The following is a 22,948-nucleotide window of genomic DNA, read 5'->3' on the forward strand; positions in this document are numbered from 1 at the left end:
ATCTAGGCTGAAGGCACAGCGGTGTTTGTTGAGAGAGTCCGCTTCAGCGTAGTGCCTGTGCACGGGCTGCCGTGGAGCACTCCTCTTTTGATTAGGCGGGAACAAGAGGAAATAAAATTGCTTGGAAAGCAGCAGCTTAACCTATGGAATGAAAGAACCCGCTCTAAAAATCAGAATTTTGTTTAATGGAGAGGTCAGGAAACTTGAACATATATGTAATTATAAAAATACAGGCTGGGTTGGTTTTTTTTACTTTTCATAAGCAAATGCAAGCACATTTTTCCTACTTCAACATATAACTTGGATTTTCCTTCTGTCACACAGCTCCATAATTTGGAAACCCAGTAAATTAACTGCTGTAGCGAGATCCTCCTTTTTAACATTTAAAAACTTCTTCAAAAACCTTCCCCTGCTTCTTCACTGCGGTCCCAATATGGGGAGCTAACAGACAAGACATGAAAACACTCAGTACAGTGCAAGAGGTTCAAAGCGCTGTATAAAATTAGGTTCTTTTCTTGCCTAAATCCTTCAGTTTTGTAATAGTTTCAGTGTGCCCATTTTCAAAGTCTTTTCTGAAAATCACTTTCAAGTACAAGTTTAATACACAGTTGTTAAAGGTTTCTTCATAGTAGAAGTAAAGACCTGTTTGGCAGTTCTCAGTTCCGGAGACAATGTCAGTAAACTTCATAGCTTTTGTGGAAGTTTAAAATTTGTATTTTAAAATCTGTATCTCTTCTGCAGCTGTAGAATAAATGCTATTGCAAAATATCCTTTTTCAGTCTAAGGCCTCAGAAATAACTACTGCATTTAGTTGCTCTTGAGGTAGAAGAGATCAGTGGAAGGGAGGTGCAATGATCATCTAGTCCAACCGTATGTTTTTATGGCATAAAAGAAGAAAGTTATGCCTACTGTATGACTTCACTCAAATGTAATTCAGACACTGCATTGCAAATTCTGGTTGAATACACACGCCACAATTGCTGGTTAAGCCACACATGTAAAATATAATGGGAAATGGGATCCTAAAAATCGACTTCCAAAACCAAAAGACTCCCACTTGACTCAAGGAGAACCTCTACTGATTTTCTGTAAGAGGTGGTTGGGTCTTCAGTGTCAAGCAAGAAGTGAAGGAGAACAGGATTTTCTGGTTCTGAGGTTTGAGTCAATTCCACTTTTTACAGATTATGCTATGCAATCATCAAGAGAGTGCCCTTTTGCTGAGGTCAATGGGCATGAGCTATCTGGCGTACATAGTTACATGGATCTTCTCTAATATTCACTGGAACGTAAGGAAAAATACTTTAGGTTTATGGTTAACCTCAAAAATGAGGTCAGAATCAATCAGGGAACCATATTAAATCAGCCAGGACACAAAGATGACAAACTTTAGAGCTGTCAATAAAAGGAACTTCCTACTTCCTACTACAAGATAACAACTATTTAATCTAGATTTTCTTTTCTAAAATAAAATGAACTATGTACAGCTAATGAAATGCTATTGTTTAGACATAATAGTTGTAATCTAGTAAAAAAAGCTCCTGTAAAAGATTTCACTCCTTGATATGCTTAAGGATGATTTGAGAAGTTTGGTCCAATAATGAGCAAAAGCAAACTGTAATAATAAAAGAAATATCTGGGAGGATGAGGGAAAGTATGTCCATAAAGATATGGGATAGGAAATTGAATGCAATAGTTTTAAAATTAAAATCAAATGGATAATTCATTAGCATTGAATGAGTGATAATTTAACTCCAGTCTCTTAATTATGACATGGCTGGTCACAGCCATGATCTTGACAGGTGGCATACCTGAACCCAAATTATCATCACAAGAAGTCTCAGCAGAAAAAAATCAACAGCATAAAGTTAGAACAATGTTCCTTTTCAAATCTGGTGAAGGTCTCTAAGGTATCACAGAAAAAAGGGAGGAGTTGGCCATTTGGTTTAAAAGAAAAAGCATTCACATTTTTTTAAACTGCAAAGATCATCCTTCGACTCTCAAAGCTGACAAAAGAGATTAAAAACCTCAAAAGCATCAATGTCTATATTTGTCTGAAATTTCAAGTCTCTGTAGGAATGCTACATTTAACATAATGTTTATTTTAGAAGATAAGGAGTTGTTTGATTAATTTTATCAGTCAATCAGTACAAGATCTGTAATTTCCTTTAACTGGTTTTCATCCCCGCATCTTGAATACCCAGAGGAAACTTCTTTTCTTCTGGAAGTAACTCTTGAAGTAAGTCATCCTCATTTTCCACTGAGATCTGAATTTCAGTTTCTTTTTTCAAGGGGTTTTCTTCTTTTGAAAGGGGAATTCCTTCCCCTGTTGGGGAATAATAGGGAGCGTTTCCATAATCCATGCTAGTTGAACTAGTCTGTTCTGGGAACTGGGAACTGCAGTCTGGACTACACACTTTAACAATACAAGTCACATTCACCTGCGTTCCTCCGTTACCAGAATGTTCTGTCAAATAAACAGAAAACACATTAAACATGGAAGAATGAAACCCAGAACAGGACAGTTGGATTCTTTATCCAGTTTTTGACTTAAAGTTAAAATAGACACTAAATATCTTCTTGCTTCACTTCATTTAGGTAAGCTGGGGGAGTTGGTTCTGTAATGTTTTAGGGTTTTTATGGTACCATAAAATCCACATGTCATCCCAGAAATAAAAAAGCCATAAAAATTAATAGAGCCCTGGATCACAGCCAACTCCCTACCCATCTGTTCCCATTTCCAATGCTTTTGACAACGTTCTTTTGTTACTGCTCCCTTTGGCTCTTACTCCCACTCACAGGCAAGTGCCTACCGTCACGCTGATCCCCTAGTCTGCAAATAATTTTTTCTCAATTCAGCACACTCTCTTTACTGTCTCAGGCTGACAACTTAAAACAATCGCTTTTTTCTTTTCAAAAGTTACTCTCTCTGCTGAACGTGGGTCTGATGTTTTATCCTGCCATTTAAACTTCGGCTAAAAAGACTCATAATTGATAATCAAAGTTCAAGAGGTTCTGGATCATTCCGATACATTCTTACCTGAACTTGCAGAGTTGTGTCTGTCTCCACTGTGAAGCTTACAGCCTTCTGCAGCTGAATGTTGCTGCTGAAATCCTTCTGTTTCTTTCTTTTCATTGTTCTTGTTACTTATTACACTGACTCTTGCAGACCCAGTTGGATTATTCAGGGAGCTACTGCTGGACCCAGAAGTTTCCAAGAGATGCTGTTCCTCCTGTTCAGAACTGCTTGAATTTTGTGATCCTGTATTTCTCACTTTTTTGTCACACTGCTTTTCTGTAGGGGAAAAAGGCTGGAACATTTGCAGAGAAATGCAAAACATTAATCTTTTTAAAAAACACTAACAAAGAACTGGTCAGTACTTAGGCAGCTAAAGAAACCACTGATAATTGCCATTTGCATAGGGATGACTGTAAGTAAAATTCATACCACCTCATTAGGCGTTCAAGAAAATGAACCTGTCTCCTGAAGGTACCCACAGTGCTTCCCTGATTACCTAGGGAACAAAGGCTCTAATGTCTGGTCTTCTGAACCACACCTGTGTTTTATGGCTAATATAGCCTAACATAAAGCGAGGACGGTACATTATGTAGGTTACGTAAGGTACATCTTACACACCAAACCACCCCATTCTCACTCCAGTTGTCTTTCTGCTGTGCAGTTTTCTTCTCCTTGCAATTAGATATGACTGCATGATTTCTATATAACTTTTAAAGAAATGCAAAAGATGGAAAGGAAGGAGTGCCACTCACCGAATCTGCTTCTGTAGTTGGTGGAGAATATACAAGGGCTGCAAGTGAGCAAAGACACTAGACATTAGCACCTAGATTTGTTTCAGCTGCAAAAGTTGTTCTCTTAACTAGTCTGAATGATATCCTCTGCTGCTGGAATAAACTCCAAATGTACATTTTTCACACAGTGTTTGAAAATGTTGAAAACTATATTGTATTAGTTTTGTAAGGTGACTTAAATTTAGCCAGAAAGCAAAGACGATCCTCTGCATGAATTAATAATTTTTCTAGTATCGTGTCAGTGAGAAAAGGTATTGATGACAATAAACTACGGTCATGACTGTTTAATGATAACATTTGATAATGTCTAATATTTAAATTATGAAGTACAAAGTATTTTACAAGCTCCAGTAGGAGTACAACTGTTGTACAGTTGTCCAGCTCCACTGGGATGTTGTATGTTTAGACAATTATCTAAAAACTGAGGAACAAGGGAGATTTGAATGGGACATTTGCCTCACTGTATCGAGACGAATTTCACCCCATGTGATTTAATAAAGATACTTTTACTTTAAATACATATGGAATTCCTGGAGTATTTTTTCAAATTCTATTTTTTCTGTAGCTGCAAACCTTATGTGATCAAGCTGATTTGCATGAGTTTTCTCTTAGTCTCTCTTTTATTGACCTTTGAACCCTTTGGCCAATTTCACCCCAATGTAACAGAGGAATGGTGTCAAAAGCTCCTCAGGGTTTCATGAAGCTATAGGTTGCCAGCTAGTGAGGCAGAAACCTGTAAATCATCGCCTTGTCCCCTTGAAAAAAAAATAAATTCATACATTATTAGACACCAACAAATCTTGTTAGTGATACTTCATCCATATCCAACCATGAGAAAAGCTTCAGAGAGAGCTAGTGTCTTCTAAGACACTAACATCAGTCAACCAGTAGGCTCAAATTAGTAGGAAATAAGGTTTCTAATATTTACAGATCTGCTTGTTTTCACTTCATGAATCTTACCTTTTTTTTTGGAGACTAAGCAATACCCCAAAATAGTTATTATCAGGACCAATAACAATGGTCCTGCTACTGATCCTGAAAATAAATTAAAAAGATAAATTATTTAGCAGGTTGATCTGACAAAGGATGTAATTAGAAAGAGGTAGTTTTGTAGTTTCTGTCCATGGCTACAAAAGCTAAATTTGCAAGTATCAGGTGTGTCTGACATTCACATTTGATGCCTCTGTTGTTGGATACCAAGGTCTCATTTCAGCCTCCACCACTTCATAAAATTGAATTTTCCTGTCCTGAAAAGTGAGGACAGACTTTTGGCCTCAGTCACAAAAGATATCTCTCTAGGCTAGCAACAGCTTGTTAAATACAAGGCCAGGCAGTCCAGAATGCTTCTAAACATATATGCCTTCAGGATAGGTTGTGAACAGGAGAGAATACATCCCCACTTGTGAATGCTATAAGGAATTCTTGTCTTTATAGGACCTTCCTGTCTATAAGGACTGTCCTGTCCTTATAGACTTCCTGTGAAAGGCTGCCAGTAGGCTCCAAAGACCTCTCACCAGGAGGTTTATGAAGTCAAGCTTGCCTCAGTCCAGAATCTAAGATACAACCTTTTCTACCAGCTCCTTCATAGTAGCAATTCTCAGGAAATGCCTTGTATAATCTAGTTTGGGGATTTTTAGAAACATTTCCAGAATTACAAGGACTGTAGAATGCACTGGGGTAGCGCAGATGCAGAGGTAAATATTATGCAACTCACTACAAGCAGTGTCATGCTGAATTAATTCAGCTGTTCTGAGGTTCTGCTTGGGTACAGGTAATCGGTCTTAGAATGAAACTAAGAACTAAATATAAAACTTGCTTCCTAGCCAGACAAAAATGACTTTAAATAAGTTAATAGCTCACCGATGATGTGAGACATGTCAGGCACAGAGTCTAAGATGACAGGTCGAGTTATTATTTCAGGTTTGTCAGAAGCCGAGCTTTGGGTCAGGAGCGGGTTCAAAACAGTGTGAGGTAGAACTGTGGCAACTGCTGTTCCTGAGTCACTGCAAACAGTGTCATTCACGCTGTTTCCAGGAACAGCCACTGATTTACAACTGCAAGAAACAAAAAGAAAAGTTGGTAAAGAAAGCAACCCTGTGCACAGTTAAGGTTGCTATTAGGCAGAAACACTGGCTTACACTGTATGTGGTATACAGCTGGTATCATAAGATTCCTCATGTGAAAAAGTGCCAGGAGGACAAGGTTTACATTCTGTATCTGTGCTATCTGTCCCTTTGAAGAAACAGAAAAACTCCAGTTAGTCATCGAGTGAGGAACAAGAATGAATAATCAAGGTCTGTGGTACAGATCCTGGAAGTGATACAGAGGCAGTACACAAAATACAGTCTTTAATTGTCACAGAAGAGATTAATTTGAAACACCCAACCCAAACACAAATCAGAAGATTAATCGGCTGTTAGTTTGGTGCCCTTGATAGTTGGTCTTTTTCAAAGACTGTAAAAACCCACCAAAAGGTTAAAATGTGGTACTGTGGACAGACCTGAGCTTTTTCACTTGTCCCTGACAGGCTGACCACCTAGTCCATTCTGTTGGAGATCTGTATCTTTTCAAATCATTCTTAATTTCTTAAAAATATGCAGTGTTCCACCTCTTTGAATATTATTTATCATCTTAAGACAGCTACGTTATCAGTGATGACCTTCATCATCTAATAAAGACAGATTAATTCTGCAGGACAGCGTAGAGTCATCATTACTTACCATAACCAAAATTCAACCTGAAGCCCTGTTTCAAGGATTTAAGCAGGAATTAAGTGGTCTTGAATCCGAGTCACTTGTATGGAAGAAATCACACGGTAGAGCAAAACAAAGGAAGATTAAGTTGGATTGGGGAACTTTATGATATATGGTAGTAACAGATTGCAACATGTGTCCTTTTGGATATGCCTCTTGAGAATACTGTTGCTCTAGTTACTGCCTACTTGCTAAGATAATGCTTGCACTAAAAAGAATGCATAACTGTAGGGAATTAAAAGACAATATTCCTGTAATTTACTGAGTTGGAGGCAGATTCAGAAATAGTTATGGACTATTGGTGCAAAAAATAACCCTCTTCATACAGTAAAACTATTTTGTGTGTAGTGTTCAGAATTAAATTACCTCTTCTGGAAACTCGGTAACCTTTTCCACATTTTTTATGCACTTTACATATTTTGCAGTACTCATATATTTTTGAAATGCAGTACTCATTGGGTGGGCAGCTGCAGATTCTGTCCTGTGACTTAGTGCATGTTTGATTCTGCACAAACCCTGTTTTTAAAACAAGAATAAAGCAAGATGTCATTAGCAACATTTAAAATCATAGCCTGCAATGTTTCAAGTGAATATGAGGTGACATATCACAAACCGAAGACAATTTTGCAGCTTCTGGCTAGTATACCATCATAAAACAAATATGTTGTATGCCCCAACATCTACATTTTCAGAAGAGTTTCCTCTCTCTCTCTCTAGGAAAGGACAAATTTGCATCCGTAGAATTCACACTTGACACTCTGTACCTGCAGTTGCATTGTATTGTATCATAATCATAAATATGCACGTTTGTGTTACCTGTGCTCATCACTGCAGTATCTGCAGGCCATACTAAATTTGCAGTCTATACAGATCATGCAACTGTATTTGAAGTGATTGGAGACCTTACTACAGACATTTTCATACTGTAATTAACCAGCTTCATCAGATTATCTATTTAGGTGAGACCAAAGGTCCTTTAAACAACTTAGACTGTATCCTTAATTGCCAGTGAGTCAAGTAGATAATTTTCTACACCCGTTTCTGTTAGAAATGATGGGCAACAGTATGACTGAATTTGTTAATGCACATGATCTATTAGACTAATGTACAGATGTTGGTACAATGTACTACTTTATATACTGGTAAGCTGCTTTAACGAACTGAACCAGCATGCTCTCACTGACTATGCTCCTTTGCAAAAGAAATAAAAACAATATAGGAATATCACAGCATGTGTTTCCTGTTGTCAGTTCAGCAGACAAACCGAGGAATGACTAGATGCTGAAAATGTAATTATCCATTTACCCCTGTGCAAGTCAGGTCTTAAGCTCCCTTGGATGGAGAGTATAAGCAGGAAGTTATTCTACTGATGACATTTGTACCTATTTTAGTGATGCAGTGCTTTAGTTTCCAAGAATGTAAGATTGGTGTCACATTTTTAGGACTTAGAAAGAAAAAGGGGCAGGGCCCCCTGCAAGACTTTTCCCTGATTCTTTTCCCCAAATCTTCTGAGTACCAAAAGCATGAGAATGGGACTATACAAGTGATAGATAAAACCTCCTAGTTTTCTTAGGAGAAAAGACTAGGTTAAACCAAGCCCACTCTTCGAGCAGGCTGTTAAAGTCACAAATGCCTCTTTAATAATTCAAGTCTACCTTTCCTGCAGGGTGGTGAGCAGGCAAAGCACTGAGGAGACCGATTCCAGATTGCTGTATACGTGTTAGGTCTACAGGGGCTGCACTTTGTGTCCACACTGTGACTGCAGCTCTCTGTCTTATATTCACCTATTGAAAAAAACAAAACAAAACAAAACAGAGAAAGCATCTCATTGGAAAAGATCTCTAGAAATTGTTTAAGGTAAGTTTCATTCTTAGCTGTAGTAACCCTTTCCCTTCACTGCCGCTATCAGATTGGTAACTTAAACCAAGAAAATATTGATTTAAAGGAGGACTACGCGTATACACAGAGAAACTCTGATTTCTTTTATGTTATTCATGTTTGACCCCTTTTCCTACATTCAGTTCAGCAAATTCCAGCCATGTTCAAAACAAGGCGACCTCAATCGTGAACAAAACCCCTAGCATATACTTAGATGCAGCTACCACGGTACATAAAACAACCTTTTTACCCTCACAGAAGCTGTGTTTTATGGTGAAACAGGATGGTGTTTCATGCTGAAAGTCAGGCACGTGCTAGAATGATGTGTCTGGGTGAGGCCCTTACGACCTTTACAAGCAGCAAGTGAAGAAAGCATAATAATGTATTACCACAAACAGACCCAAATTAGAACTTAACCACTCATGTCCCACTGAAGGGACATGAGCTGACTCTTTCTCCTTCACCTCTTCAGCCAGCCCTAACATTGTCAGCCAGCCCTACCAGATCGAAGCAACAAGTTTCTGAAGCCACTGGCATTCCAGACAAAATCAAAAGCTATCAGAGGTAGTTTCTCCAATGCTTCTCATCAACAACAGCATTCAGTACAGTGGTGGGAATAAGTAAATATGAGCTCCAACATATCCATTTTGGAGAAAGGAAAACACCTCAGTTGCCATTTCCCCCTTGCTTGAAAGGAGAAGATAAAAGTCAATGTCTCATATCCTGTACAGAAATATCCTGGAAAATACACTCAGAAAGCAGGAGTAATACTGAGAAAGCCTTTGGAGCTGCTTGGAGAATCTCTGTTCTCCAAAAGAAGGGGCCCTGGAGGTGAGCCATAGAAATTATTTCCAAAGACTTTGTTTTTCCATGTACTTACTTGAACCTTAAAATTCTGCCTCCCACATCCTGCTAATGATTTAGGCTTCAATTTTGATAAATTATGGTTAAAAAAAATTCAAATGCATAGTAATAAAAAGAAAGATTTCAGAATTCCTACAACTTGTTGCCCACAGTGTGTTGTTCTGAAAAATTAAAATTAAGGAGAAATAGACTGAACAGTACATACCACAACACAAAAAGGTTTTACCTATGAATTATCATCTTTCATCCGTTGTGTTTTTAACAAAGGAAGCTTGACAGATCTATCTAGACATTTTCGGTTAATTCAAGCAACTGTGGCTGCTTCAGCATATACTGATTTCCTGCTTCAGCTTCCGGATCTCTCTGACAGAAACTCAGCATTTATGGAGACAAATTTTGTTTGCTCAGCATGTAATGAGACAAATAGGCAGTTTTTTGCTGTGTCTGATATAACAGTGTAATGACAACTTATTGCAAAAACGCTATTATTAAAATACCCAAACAGCATTACTACCCCCCAAAAAACCCCAAACCCACATAGCCACCTTTCTGCAGTGAACAACTTCTGCTAACAAAAGATCACTAATAATTATCACTGGAGTGTAAGACATGACACCTCAAAGCAGACAGTTTCTGTAGCCTTGTACCCAGTCTCTGATAGTGGCGTGCAGTGTCTGATTTGCAGTAAATGACAACAAAACTCCCTTAATGAGCAATTATAGATTAACCTGTCAAATGGAAAGACCCTTACATAAGTGATATTATCAAAGTACAGAAACTAAGCTCTTCCTCATGCCCTGTTTTACAATACATTCGTTATTAGTGGGCTTGGGTCTGACGTGTGTTGTCTAATTTTTGTAATTCCCTTAGTGAGCTGTTGCTCCCTCCCCCAAACGATGACTTAAAAATACTTTAATCAAAACACCATGCAAAGATGTGCTTACAAAAGCTAAGCACAAAGCCGTGCTTATGAGAGCTCAGCTGCCTACCTCCTGATAAGCCCCAGCCAGGTTAACCTTGTAACAGGATTCCAATTCTGATGAACAGTGTGTCTCTTTTGCAGATATTTTTGCAGTCACAGCTTTTTATTGTCTTCCAGCTAGACAACAGCAAAATTTCGATGCTCTTAAGATGGATAAATAATCAAAACGTACTATGCTCATCTGAAAATTGACTGAATTTGGCTGTGTAAAGTAATAGTTTGAATTATAACCTACCTGGAGGGCACTGGCTGCAACATTTGTTAAGTTCTTCTTCATAGAATTCAGTGCTGGGATCTTTGCATTGTGCAAACTGTGGTGTATAAGGCAATGAATATTCCTAGGAGAAATTAAAGGAAAATCATTAATCACAAGTTCATTCTGACCCTAGAGTCAGAAGATTCAAGGGAGACAAACACTTAAAGATCAGTGCAATTATAATCACCTTCCTTTCCAAGACACTGATGTAGGCCTGATGAAACACAAAGCAGCAGATGCTAAAAAGTTGAAGGAGAACGCACAGCTTATAAGCTACTTGAGACCATTTAGAGGTTCCTCTGTTTTTCAAAGATCTGCCACAATGAATAAAGTGATTTCTCCTGGTTTTATGTTCAAAAGAATGCAATGGAACTATGGGATTAGCATCACACCTGGTCACTACTGCATCCCCTAAACCAAAGGGCTAAGTACCTATTCTCAGTTGCCATGATTCAAACAACCTTTGACAAAACACCAGTGAAACCTAAATTCTTACCTGTAGGTTTGTGGGGAGAAGCATTTTCTGCAAAGTGGCTATGTTAAAAATGATACGTTCTTACTTAGTAGGTCTACTCCCTATACACATTTAGAGCCCTATCTGAAAACTAGAAGATTGACTTTGCTACTCATTAATTCCCTCAGGCCTCCTGAGCTGGTGGAAGAGGGAGCTGTAGGTCTAGCACTACTGCAATGCTTGAATGAAAACAGAATGTTTTAATCAGTGGGTGCAAAGGACACAGGACACCAAGTTCAATTCTCTGTTGTGCTTATGTTCCTTATGCCCTCACTTACACCCATGCAATATCCAGGCAAGATAACCCGTCCCTTCAGTCAAAGACCCTGCACTATTAGGACTGTTTCACCACAGGAAAGGAAAAAAGGCTTTTATCATTCCAGATACTTTGTGATTCCTTTCTGAATGAGAAAGGCCTTGATGTTTTGAGAACGATGTCTCCAAAAACTGCACTGCTGCTTCTGAAAAGGAGTGACTGGCTACAAGACTTAAAAATAAAAAACCTACCTCATATGGCAGGTCAAATGCATAAGAAACAGTCATGAAATACAGTGTACCTAATTTTCAGCTCATACCAATCAACACAGCTCAGTGACTTCAATGAACAAGTGTCAAAATATTTGAGGACCTGCCATCTGCTTTCAAAGGGAAAAATATACTCACTCAAAAGAAAAAGGCTAATGTTAGGTAGCACAAGCGTAGGAGTTTCCTGCTAGATCAGAAAGATGCTGTTCAAAAAGTATGTGACACTGCTCAATTTTCTGCAGTCTGAAGAGACTGCTCCATGTATAATCTACATACATTTAGAGAAGTACTTTAAAAGTTTTATTAAAAAGAGAAATCAAAACAGGAACAAGCTCCTTGGAGGCCGGTAATGAAAATATCCTTCCTCCTTGCTGAAAAAACATGTTGATTATCTATTGTATCTTCACATTACTGACAAGGTTGACTAACACTTCCCACTCTCAACAATTACTTAAAAGGAACCCAAGATTTTCTAATGCAGCTTGTTGAAATATTTTACCTCTTATCTAGCTGTATATCAGAAACAGGATTTCACCCATCTACTCAATGGTCAGTGTCAAAAAGAACCTTTCCTGAGAATGTGAAGGCAGAGAAGGGCCTTCTTGAGTTTCAATATTCATTCCAGAAAAGAAAAAAGGAAAGCAAACTATTTAAGTAGAAGTTTCACCACTCCTATTTAAAACACTATGAAAGCTGGTAACACTGACCAGACATCAGGACAATTCCGATCTCTTCTGATCAGTCAGTGGAGTTAAAGACTCAAAACCAGGGAGACTGGGGATGGGTTTCACCAATACCAGACCCATTCTCTCACAGCCAGATCAACGAGAAACAGTCAAATTGCAAATTGAAGAACAAACTTGTAAAGGTGCTTTTAACAAGCTAGAAACTGTGGTGGGGTGGGGAAGGATGACAAAAAACCCAAAAAAATCATTCTCCTTAAACACTAGAGCAGGTGAAGTAAGAAACAGCTGCTGAGCACAAGCTGCATTTTTCAAATTCTGCTCTTTGTCTTTTGATGAAAAGAAAGCCAGTTTTGCAGGAACCATGCTGCAGCCTCAAATATCAGCCTCAAATATCACCAAAATCTACTTTGGCCTCTGTTTTTGCTTTCCAGTTAAGAAGGCTTATTTAAAGGGGGCTTGCACAAGGATTGAAGACTTTGAAGCAGAACCAGGAGGCTGGCTTCAGCATTACCAGTTCCATCATTATTAATGAGAATAATATCCATAATAATTCAAAAAGAAAACCAAGGCTTTTCAATACCTTCTAGGTTCAGTAATAACTGTTAACGCTGGACTTGGTATTACACCCTCATAGGATGGGCAACAATAAACCATACCATCTGCAAATGTGAACTGACACTAAAATCTAATGAAGGAGAAGAAAAGGGCTCTGCTCTCAAAAGTATTTTTTGTTAAGTTACTTTCTTGTTTATTAAAAGAAGAAAGATCAAGATCGTACATTTTGTAGTGACTATGATCAACTTCATTAAAACAAGCACTTGAGAGTCTTTTTAAAACATAAAACTTCACTGCAAGAGCAGACACAGGAAAAAAAAAAAAAGGGAGAAATACAATAAACCGCATCACAAATTATCCTGCTGGTGAGGCTTCCTGGCAAAAAATGTTCTTATCTCATTCTCTGCATTGTCTGTTGTAAATATTGCCCTGTGAGTTAAAGACACAGGAAAACCTGTTGGTTGATGGGTTCACATCTATTTCTCTTAAGTTGTGCTTGAAAGGATATGTCTACTGTCTGATACAATCTCCCTGAAATTTTATCTGATGAGCTGTGGCTCTCAGTGACATACAATTGACAATTTCTTGCCAACTGGTCCTCAAAGAACATTATGGGAAACTAAAAGGGACTTGTAACTCACTTAGATACAATTTACATACACACATGAACTCAGCTTTGTTTGAACTGGAAGGATGCCATTAATTTTAGTAGTTACTTCCAATGTAAACTAGTTTAATTAAAGCTGTCAAGGCCAGCAGTCAAACCTCCTACTATGTCAGAGGAAGTGTAGGCCTCTTACTAGGTATAAAACTCTCTTGGATTTCTTGGCTACAAGAAGACCCCACTTTTTCTAGCCGTCTCACCAATTTTAAGGTCTGAGTTGGGCAGAACAATATTTGCTGCCCAAAACAAAACCCTCTGGCATCCAGATCCATTGGCTATTGTGGGCTGAAAGACTGATGAGCAGGGGCCAGATTCTATTCCACAATCTTTACATTTTGTTACTGTTTGTATCTCTCATAAGTCCTTATTTTGTCTTCTGCTTTTACTGTGATTCAATGTTCTGCAAACCGATTGCGTGACGGAAAACCTGATGCTGCATCTTTTGCGTTATAGCCTTAGAACTTCTCACGTTAGGTAGTAGTGTCTAATGGCAGAAGACTTTTAAGACACTTATACGGACAAAATGAAGGCTTTGGAAGACTTAATTTAATTTGACAGGTACAAGTAGAAGTAAAATGCCTACCTATCTAGCAGCAGAGGCACAAACATCATTAAACATGAAATTTAGTCTAGCTCTATGCACATCAATCAAATTAAGCAATATATTTTGGCATAGAAACGGGTAAACTATGCTTGCCTTTGACTACACAACTCACTAGGGAGATTTTTGCAATGCCTTTGTATTAAGCAATAACTAAGAAGTTACACACAAAAAGTCAATGACTCAAGACTCTCTCCAGAGTCCTTGCATCGTCTGAATCATTTTCCCATCTGCACCACAAACATCCAGTAGAGAGGTGACCTAATTTGTCACTGGAAAGGAGCGAGCTAACAGCAGCCTCCATACCGAGAGGTTAGTACAGACTCTTCTAAATACGTATGCACAAGCACAGTTGTTTCCAAGATTCCCTATATCCTACCCACTGGAAGATAAAACTAGCGGAGAACATGCTTGTATCTCACGATTTTCAGGCCTGCAGCTGTATCTGTGCCATGTGGAGCAGCACTAATGAAAGGAAAGGGCCTGAGGGCTGTCCCCTCCCACAGTCGTACAGAGGCCAACCACAACTGAGACCCTAATGTCTGTACCAGAGCTGAGCCTGAGTCATGAACTACAAAACAAGATTTGCATTCAGACTTCTTCAAAATTAGAAGGGCTTAATCCAATGCACCAACCTGGCTCTACCTATTGGTGAGGAAGTCCAGGTCTCAACTACTCACAGGATGTCACTATGTAATGCATTCCCCCTATGTGCTGAATATTAATTATAATGAACATAATTTCCTTGAATTCCTGCCTTACAGCTTGTTCCTGTATTCTTAGACTTAATGTGTAATTAAATTTAAGTATCTTCAATAATAGAAATAAAACATACTAATATAATGGATGAATATATATATTAATCCATTCACATAACATTCATTTTCACTCAAGGAGGACATTTAAAAAAAGGTATTTAAACATATATTTTAATCCTAACTCACATGTCTACATTTTTATTGATCTCCTTTTCATACAGTTGCCTTCTTCAAACTCAAGCTGTCAAACAAAGGAGTCTGAACAGGAACCACATCTGGCGTATAACGTTCCTTTACGCATATGAAACCACAATGAAGTCACCAAGGACTCTGACGTAAAAATCTGTTGCTATGGAAAGGACTTGAGGTAAAGAGGTAATGTTTGCTGAGCTACCAAACCTGCTGAAGACAGGAAAAAACAGAATTCTGTTCAAAATATTTAAACTGGTCATTTACAAAAACATTTCTATTGAAGATTAGTTATCAGATAACAGCAAGTCTCACCAAAATCAGCTGGAGTTGTATCAGGCTGTACCAACTATACTTAAACCATAAAGCTTCTCTTAAAGCTGCTTTCCTGCAAAAATCTCGCTAAGATTACGGGTCCATTATGTGAATTGTTCTCCCGTCCTATATTGTACTTTACTTCTGTAAAGCAGGAGTCCTTGCATAGCCACAAACAGATTTACAACTCCACATTCCCCCTCCCTGAGAAAACTGTATCTTTTTGCTTACTGTTAGGGATTCTACCTCATTGCCACTCACCACCGTAATATGAAAACATTTTCCCAGAATGAGATAGCAGAAGGCTGCATAGAATATGGAAGCTATTCACAACAGGCAAAAATTATAGAAGCAGGTCAAAGTTTGTAGGAAGACATAGTATATTTTATTATACATGTGTTTGGAAAAACACACACATTTTCAGGAATACCAGCTCTTCTGTTTCAAAACTTCAGGCTTATGTATCCGAAAGTTGGTCTGTTTTCCCAAAGGTTGCCCTAATAAAAGATATTATCCACTAAATCAAGATCTGACACTTACAGTAATGAGCACTGTCAAAGCTGATGAGCCTTAAAACCTACAGTTTCCCTGTGGAAAGCAAAGATATTCAGGCAAACAAGGAGTGAAAGCAAGAGGAATAACAGATTGCAGGCCTGAGGGGCAGGAAGACAGGTTGTATCTTTATCACTTGTCAGAGAAGGGCAGTGATGAGCAAGTTCCCAAGGAAGGATCAGCAAGTCAGGATTGGCGACATTAGGTTTGACCTTACGTGGAGACATCCTGGAAGATGTGCCTAAGGGAGACAGGGCAATACCTAACACTGAGAGCAGAGCAGGAAAGGAGAAGCTGTGTGAGCCCTAAGTGTAAAGATGGCAGATGAAGAACCTTCCCAAGATGCCCCAGGTGTACCAGCCAAAAACACTGCCAGCGAGGATAACTCTTTCTACCTAGGCCAAATGCCAGAATTGGCATTTTTCTATTCTTTTGAAACAAATAATTTTCTTGGGATGGTTGCTTGTATCACAGATGGCTTTTGCAATGCTCTGTTAAGACTTTCAGTCATCGTGAACTTTGATGCAACAATCACAAGCGTGGGTATGTACAACAGCAAAGCTGCAGGTCACCCCCAGCCCTCCTAGCTCTGACCATAAAAAAGCAGAGACATCTGAGCAGTCTGCTCAGTTTTATTTCAGGATTTTTCCACAAGATCTCGTTTATGCTTGTCCTTTTGCAGTTCAGAGTGTGTGCACGGTTATCAACACACCTTCCATGTACCAGCAGCATTCCCCTACAACCAGTCAGCAGCATCCAGAGGATCTCTGCACGCATCAGCATCTACACTGCAGAGCACACGGCGCTGCTCAGCAAAGGACAGTTACTTAGGTTTGAGGCTATTGGGAAAGTTTCTATTAAAAATATCTGGTGACTGAGTTGTTCGAAATGGCAAAAATTATGTTCAGTTCCTGTGAGTAACACAAGGGCTTAGGCTAGAATCTTTCAGATAATTTCAGCTGAATGAGAAAAAACAAGAAAAAGTGTCACTCAAGAACTATTGCTTTGCCAGTTTCCTCTCCCTCAAAACTAAAATACGTTTTCTTTAACTGACCACTTTTAAAAATTTATATAAGAGGCAGGGTTTTTTCCAGCTCTGTGGCAGATGTGGTATTTCTGAAACTACTGCTTTTGTTTTCTAATTTATATATGGACTTTTCTTTGGTTTGTCACAATGCAAAAAGTGATGCTGAAAATTTTCTTCATGATTTCCATTATTACGTTTAGGGTGAGAGGAGAGTTCATTCCTTTTGAATCAAAGCTCTTTGCTCAACAAGAAGCATGACAAAACTTTACACTTAAATTTTGGTGATAAGGTCTGTCTGCTACAATTCTGAGACTCTCCCTTCTTTACCTGCTCTACCCTATCCACTCCAAGGTGTTCAGTGAATCAGGTTCAAAATACAGTCACCTTACAAACAAGGGCTGTATTCAAAAAGAGTGAGAAGCAGTTAAAAATATTAATTTAATATACTATCAACCCCCTATAGCACCCAGTACTCCTTAAAACACCACTGTGTAATTCCAGGTTCAATATACATTCTGACATCCTCACCTAGTTTCACTGAACCTTTGTCTTACCAGGGCTAAATTAATATGATTAAATAAACATGTAAATAACACACACATCCCATGAAAAAGCAATGACCTGGACATCTCAGCAGCATTTCCATATTCATCTTCACAATCCAGGACACTTTGAAATCAGATAGAAAAATGCTAATAATATACCAGTACAGCATACACACAAAGTCAAAGAGATCCCATCAAGCTCTTTGGTTTAAACAGTTAAAAGCATACATTGCCAAATAGTGCTACAGCTGGATGTAAGAGAACAGTCACAGCTGCATCACATCAGGTCTTATAAATTAAAGGGCTTTTCTATGTAAATAGGGAATAGTTTTAGGGATCCAACAGAGCACAACAAGGTCTTCCTGTTTAAACAATGGTGTAAAACGCATACAGATTTACACACTGCACTTGCCAGGACACTCACAGTTTTTGCAACTATTCAAACAAGCCTGAAAAATCAACCCGTTTCCAGTGAAAATCCAGGAAAAACGATTAGTCATTGCTTTAGGAAGCCAGGAAATAACAACGACATAGCCAAAGGGAGCAGGACGAGCTTTAAAGAAGTCCCAGAGTGGGATTTGAGGCTCCTGTAGAGATCGCACCGAGTTCAGTACGAGCAGAGGGAGACAGGTAACTCGAGGGACTGCAAGCACAACAGTAAAGCGATGCCCGCTTGCATTACCTCCGCAAGCATAACAGTAAAACGATGCCCGCTCGCATTACACCTTGCGTGGCACCAGGCGCACTCCCGCTTTGCAGCCCCTACAGCCACAGAAGCCGCTGGAGCCCGCAGAGCGGCGGACCGACCCCCCGCCTCCCCTCGGCAGGGCACCGCAGGGGCTGCCCGCGGCCCCGCACTCACCCGGCCGCCCGCGGCGTGGAGCAGCGCGGCGAGGAGCGCCCAGCCCGGCCCCATCCCGCCGCCGAGTGAGGCCGCCGCGTGAGGCCGCCGAGTGAGGCCGCCGGCGGGCGCGGGGCGGAGCTGGCGGCTGCCCGGCAGCGCCCGGGCCCGGCCCGGGGGCACCGCCCCAAGGCAGGCGGCGGCGGCGCGGGGACGGGGCCGGGGAGCTGCGTCGGATGCGGGTCTGACCGCCGCTCCCCGGCTGAGATAGCGGTGACGCCTGCGGCCGGACGCGAAGGTTACTTCAGGGATCTTGGAAGAGGCTCTCGGCAGGCGCAAAGGGGCTCTTCAGCCGCGTTTGTGCTCCTCTAGCCCCAAAATACCAACTTGCCTCTCGCAGCTTCCGAGCGGTCGCTAACAGCCACCCTGCCGCTGCACCCTGTTCGCTCCTGTCTGTACACGCTACTGGGATGGTATAGAGAGGCCTCGATGTAAATTCAGACCTGCTCTGCTCTTGAGAAAAACTCCACTCGACTAATGGCTTTGCAAGTTTTGAACGTGTCTCTTGCAAAAATATCTTTTCTGCAACTGATACATGTACTGAAATTATCGACAACGAAACGCTGACATATCAGACAAGAAAAGTGGGGCTATGGCTTAAAATCCATGTAATTTTTAATTCAAACATTACCAGCATTATTAAACTAACCATAATACATCTAGCGGGTTGCAATGCATACAATTCATCTAGAAAGCTGTTCCAGTAAAAAAGATTAATTTATATACAAAGCTGAAATATACAATTACCTGTCATTCCAGAACATCCTTGAACAACCTCAGCCAGGTGAACATGGTTATTCACAGTGTGTGGATACACAAATTGGTGTTCTCTGCAATGAAGCAGAAGTTCCTGTATTTTTCTAGAATGAAGCATATGCACTGGAAAACAATGAACTACCCTGATGGGAAGTGAGGAAAGGGTAACCAGTATTTGTCCTACACAGTTTTTTCTTCTTCCTTGCATTGCTATTTTATGTCAGTACTTGGTGACTTGACTATCTGTTGCACAACGAGCACTTAAACCAAAAAATGTTAATTCCGTTTCCTTCTTCACCTCACGTCACTGCCACTAACATGGCAATACTGACAACCAAAAGAAATTTCGATCTGAGCATTAGGAGCAGCTTATCTTCTGAATGAAATAAAACAAATACAAACACAGAAGTACACAGAAAGGATTTACTAATCGCCTCTCTAGCAAGACTCAGTAGACGAACTAAAATACATAGTGGTAGCAGTTGTTTTTAGAAACTATTTTATGTTCTGGACTTGCAGAGAAGAGTGGAATTCAGGAAGTAAATACTGGAACTAACAACACTTGAAATTACAGCCAGTTTCCAAATGTAACTACAGGTAGATTATCCACTGATCAAAGTCAGTGACTAGATCCCATAATGCTGAGATTCTCCTACTTCATCTCTAGGGCTGTGGTTCTAGAAAAGTATGAATTTGTCTGGATTTATTTCTTCAGTCACAAAATCTTGGTAACATACCCTCTCTTATATTGTGAGGCTTAATCGACAAACAAGATCCAGTGGACCTACTACATGGAGATTTTCAAAAAGCCAGCACCTACTACATGGAGATTTTCAAAAAGCCAGTGGGCCTACTACATGGAGATTTTCAAATGAGGTTTCACACCTAAGGTGGTGGAAAAACAAAGTTGTCACAGGATTGGAGGAAAGGTCATTTTACAGGTTTGCTAAAAGGTTACAGGATACAAAAGTTATGGCTGTTTAAAAGGCAGGAAGGAAAGAGCATGGCATAATGGTAATTTTTCAGGATAGAGAACAGTTAGCAGTGGGGATTGGTGAGGCCAGTTCTATTCAATATCTTCAGCAATGATCTGGAGAAAAGAGCACCCGCACAGTGAAGGCAATACTAAACTTCTCCAGGTAGTTACATGACATACAGAAGGCAAATAAAGCCAGAAGGAGCTAATAAAAAAGTGGCAAATGAGCTTCTACATAGGTAAACACAAGGCAATACATTTAGGGAGAAATAATCTAAACCAGGTGTACATGGTGCTGAATTGGCATCTAGCAGCTGTCACTCAGAAAAGCAATCGTCCTTGGAGTCATCCTTGATGGTTCTCTGAAATCATCTGCTTCGTGTGCAGGGGCGGCCAAAAAAACCAGACAAAATGGTGGGCATCATCTAGAAAGGTATTGAGTACAAAACAGAAAGTATAATTTTGTCACTATTTAAAACCTTGGCCCACCCTTCTTCTTCAGTGCAGTGCATGGTTCTGGCCTCCAGATGTCCAGAAGAATGTAGTGAAGTTAGAAAAGATGCAGAAGAGGTCAACTAAAATGACCAAGGCAGTGGAGCATCAAACTTACATGAGAAATATAAAAAGATGGGAACTCAGCTTGGAGGCTAAGGAGGATACAATCAAGAATCATAAAAGCAACTCAGTATTGCACTAAATTCTGTAATACAAGAACTAGTGGCACTCACTGAAATAAGTAAGAGGTCATTTTAAAAGTGGTAAAAGTACTTCTTTACACAGTCAATGGTAACTCTCTGTAATCCATTGCCACAGGTGCTTACGGAGGCAGATTGTACCAGGAAATTCAAAAGAGACAAGAAAAATTAATGGCAATATGAATGAATACTAAAGGCTGGGACAAACTCTTTAACATCGTTCATCCAATTGCAGCCGATGCTGCAGAACAATGAAGAATGCAAACAGCAGATATTAACCAGGCTTATGTGCTCTTCCTAAATAACATCTCTTAACTGCAACTGTCAGAGATAAAATGTTGGGCTCATACTACTAGTCTGGCCCAAAAAGGTGGGGTTTTATGCCCTTATGTTCCTTTTGTGTGTTCTAAGACAAAAGATGCTGAAGTTGCACAGCTGTTATTACAGCACTCTGTCCAGCAAAAAACTACAAAGCAAGTAATTGGTTTTGTGGTTCCTTTTTTTGACTATTAAGGCACAGTTTGTCATCTTGCTCATTTTCCATTGTCCTGTGCAAAAACATAGTCAGCACTATTACATTTACAGTTATCAAACAAGCAGCATGAAAGATCGAGAAATAGCATAACACAAGCGAGGTGACCACAAAACAGATTTTTTTTAAAGAATAGATATGCAAGTCAGTGTCACCCTGATGATTATGAGCAATTCTAAAACAAGCAGGTATCAACAATGTTATAGGAAATAACTGCTGTGCCTGTTTTTCAGTCCTTCTGTTTTGTAGAAAACTAGTTTATTTTCTTCTTTTCCCTTTTTACAGACTCCACGCTGAGCTAAACCCATAGTTCATCTGAACATCCAAATGTTCAGCCAGTTTGGCTTCCATCAGAAGAGGCCATTTTGTACACTTACTGATGATTTGAAGTAGTCAAAAAACATGAGTCAGACTTCAAAAATTAGAAAGAATGGCCTAAAGTACAGTGGACTTCAATTAGTTTTATTTGCCTTCTGTTTTCTGAGCCTGTGTGACACCTTTTGATCCTATTTCCTCAAGAAACACGAAGTCCACAAAATTAAGAGTTCTGTTTGTCTTAGGGAAAACTGAAATAGTCATTACTTCTACTCAAGAGTTGAGGCTTTAAGAAAAATATCAGATGTTGCAAAATATACGACACAATTGGACGTGCTGGTAATACTGGAATAGAAACAACATATGAAACATGGCTGGGTCTCAAGCTTAACTCGGAATTCTGGCCAGAATTTTCATAGCTAATAGAAGTAATCAGACATAGTTTTCAATCCATTCCTTCAGGCAGAGAAAGCAAGCTGTGAAACTTGAGTTGGCATCCAGATGTCCTCTGAATTTTGTAGCTTTGATTCAAATTTGTTTCCAGCATGATACTGGGAGAGAGAGGGAAAGAGAAATATTTGACGTCAGCTATGAAGGCCAATGGTTTGGAGAATTCTCTCATTTGTTAGATGAAATAGGTTCTAGCTCTCCTTGTTTGAATGTGTTTCAGTGTTTTACATGAGTTTTCAGATAATCTAAGGCACTATGTGTTTACCTCCCTTGTCATAGATTCAGGCTTAGTGTCACACTGGATGTTTCTGTAGCTTCACACATCTTCTCAGTGGGTTATCACTTTTCAGTGGCAGTGGTGGGGTGATGAAATTCCTTTCCCTCCTCTTCCACAGGAACCATTACATCATTCCCTGCAAAAGACTCTGTTTCCTGCTCTGGATAGTGCATTGCCAGTTCCTCTTCCATGTTTTCCTGGGCATCAACATTACTTTCACATCCTCTAGCAGCACAGTTCTTGCCACTAGGCACTTCTGAAATGGACCCCACAATAACAGTGTCGGCATTCATGATGTATATTTTTTCTGAGGAAGGAAAAAAAATAGTGCTGAGCGTAGTTAACAATCACTGCTGACCCTAGAGATGGTTCCTTTTCATGCAAAATTTTTATTTGGTACTCAGTTTTTCTCCTCTCCCCCCCCCCCCCCCCCTTTTTTTAATCAGAGGGATGTAGCTCAAGCCCATCACTGTGAAAACACAGAATTCACTAACCCACTAAAGCTTTTGGAATTCACTATGAGTTGTCCATTTCATTATTTATAAGGTGCTTTTAATTTTGAAATCAAAGCACTG

The 22,948-nt window shown here is 39.6% G+C and overlaps 2 protein-coding genes across 6 annotated transcripts in view; both read right to left on the reverse strand.

Moving 5' to 3' along the window:
• Nucleotides 1–164: 164 nt before the first annotated feature.
• Nucleotides 165–18,477, reverse strand: TNFRSF1B (TNF receptor superfamily member 1B). 3 transcript variants are annotated; one of them, XM_072884160.1, is made up of 12 exons: nt 18,154–18,206; nt 17,548–17,595; nt 10,728–10,779; nt 10,520–10,622; nt 8,216–8,344; nt 6,927–7,076; nt 5,946–6,039; nt 5,668–5,861; nt 4,768–4,842; nt 3,769–3,806; nt 3,038–3,308; nt 165–2,464 (listed from the first exon to the last, which is right to left on the reverse strand). In XM_072884160.1, exons 1-12 carry the CDS (start codon nt 18,189–18,191, stop codon nt 2,166–2,168), a joined length of 1,491 nt encoding a protein of 496 aa, XP_072740261.1. In that variant the 5' UTR covers nt 18,192–18,206; the 3' UTR covers nt 165–2,165. The 3 variants fall into 3 exon arrangements, with proteins under 3 accessions (XP_072740261.1, XP_072740262.1, XP_072740263.1); XM_072884161.1 differs by lacking the exons at nt 17,548–17,595; nt 18,154–18,206 and adding an exon at nt 14,465–14,509 and having other exon boundaries at nt 10,728–10,754; XM_072884162.1 differs by lacking the exons at nt 10,728–10,779; nt 17,548–17,595; nt 18,154–18,206 and adding an exon at nt 18,334–18,477.
• Nucleotides 18,478–18,893: 416 nt separating this feature from the next.
• Nucleotides 18,894–22,948, reverse strand: part of TNFRSF8 (TNF receptor superfamily member 8) — a 37,509-nt gene continuing 33,454 nt past the window's right edge. For all 3 annotated transcript variants that reach the window (XM_072884164.1, XM_072884165.1, XM_072884166.1), the window contains one exon: nt 18,894–22,680. In XM_072884164.1, the coding sequence (XP_072740265.1) occupies nt 22,436–22,680 (245 nt within the window). In that variant the 3' untranslated portion in view covers nt 18,894–22,435. The remainder of the gene's footprint in view (nt 22,681–22,948) is intronic.

This window comes from Ciconia boyciana, chromosome 19 (genome assembly GCF_034638445.1).
Source record: "Ciconia boyciana chromosome 19, ASM3463844v1, whole genome shotgun sequence".
Taxonomy (NCBI): Eukaryota; Metazoa; Chordata; class Aves; order Ciconiiformes; family Ciconiidae; genus Ciconia; species Ciconia boyciana.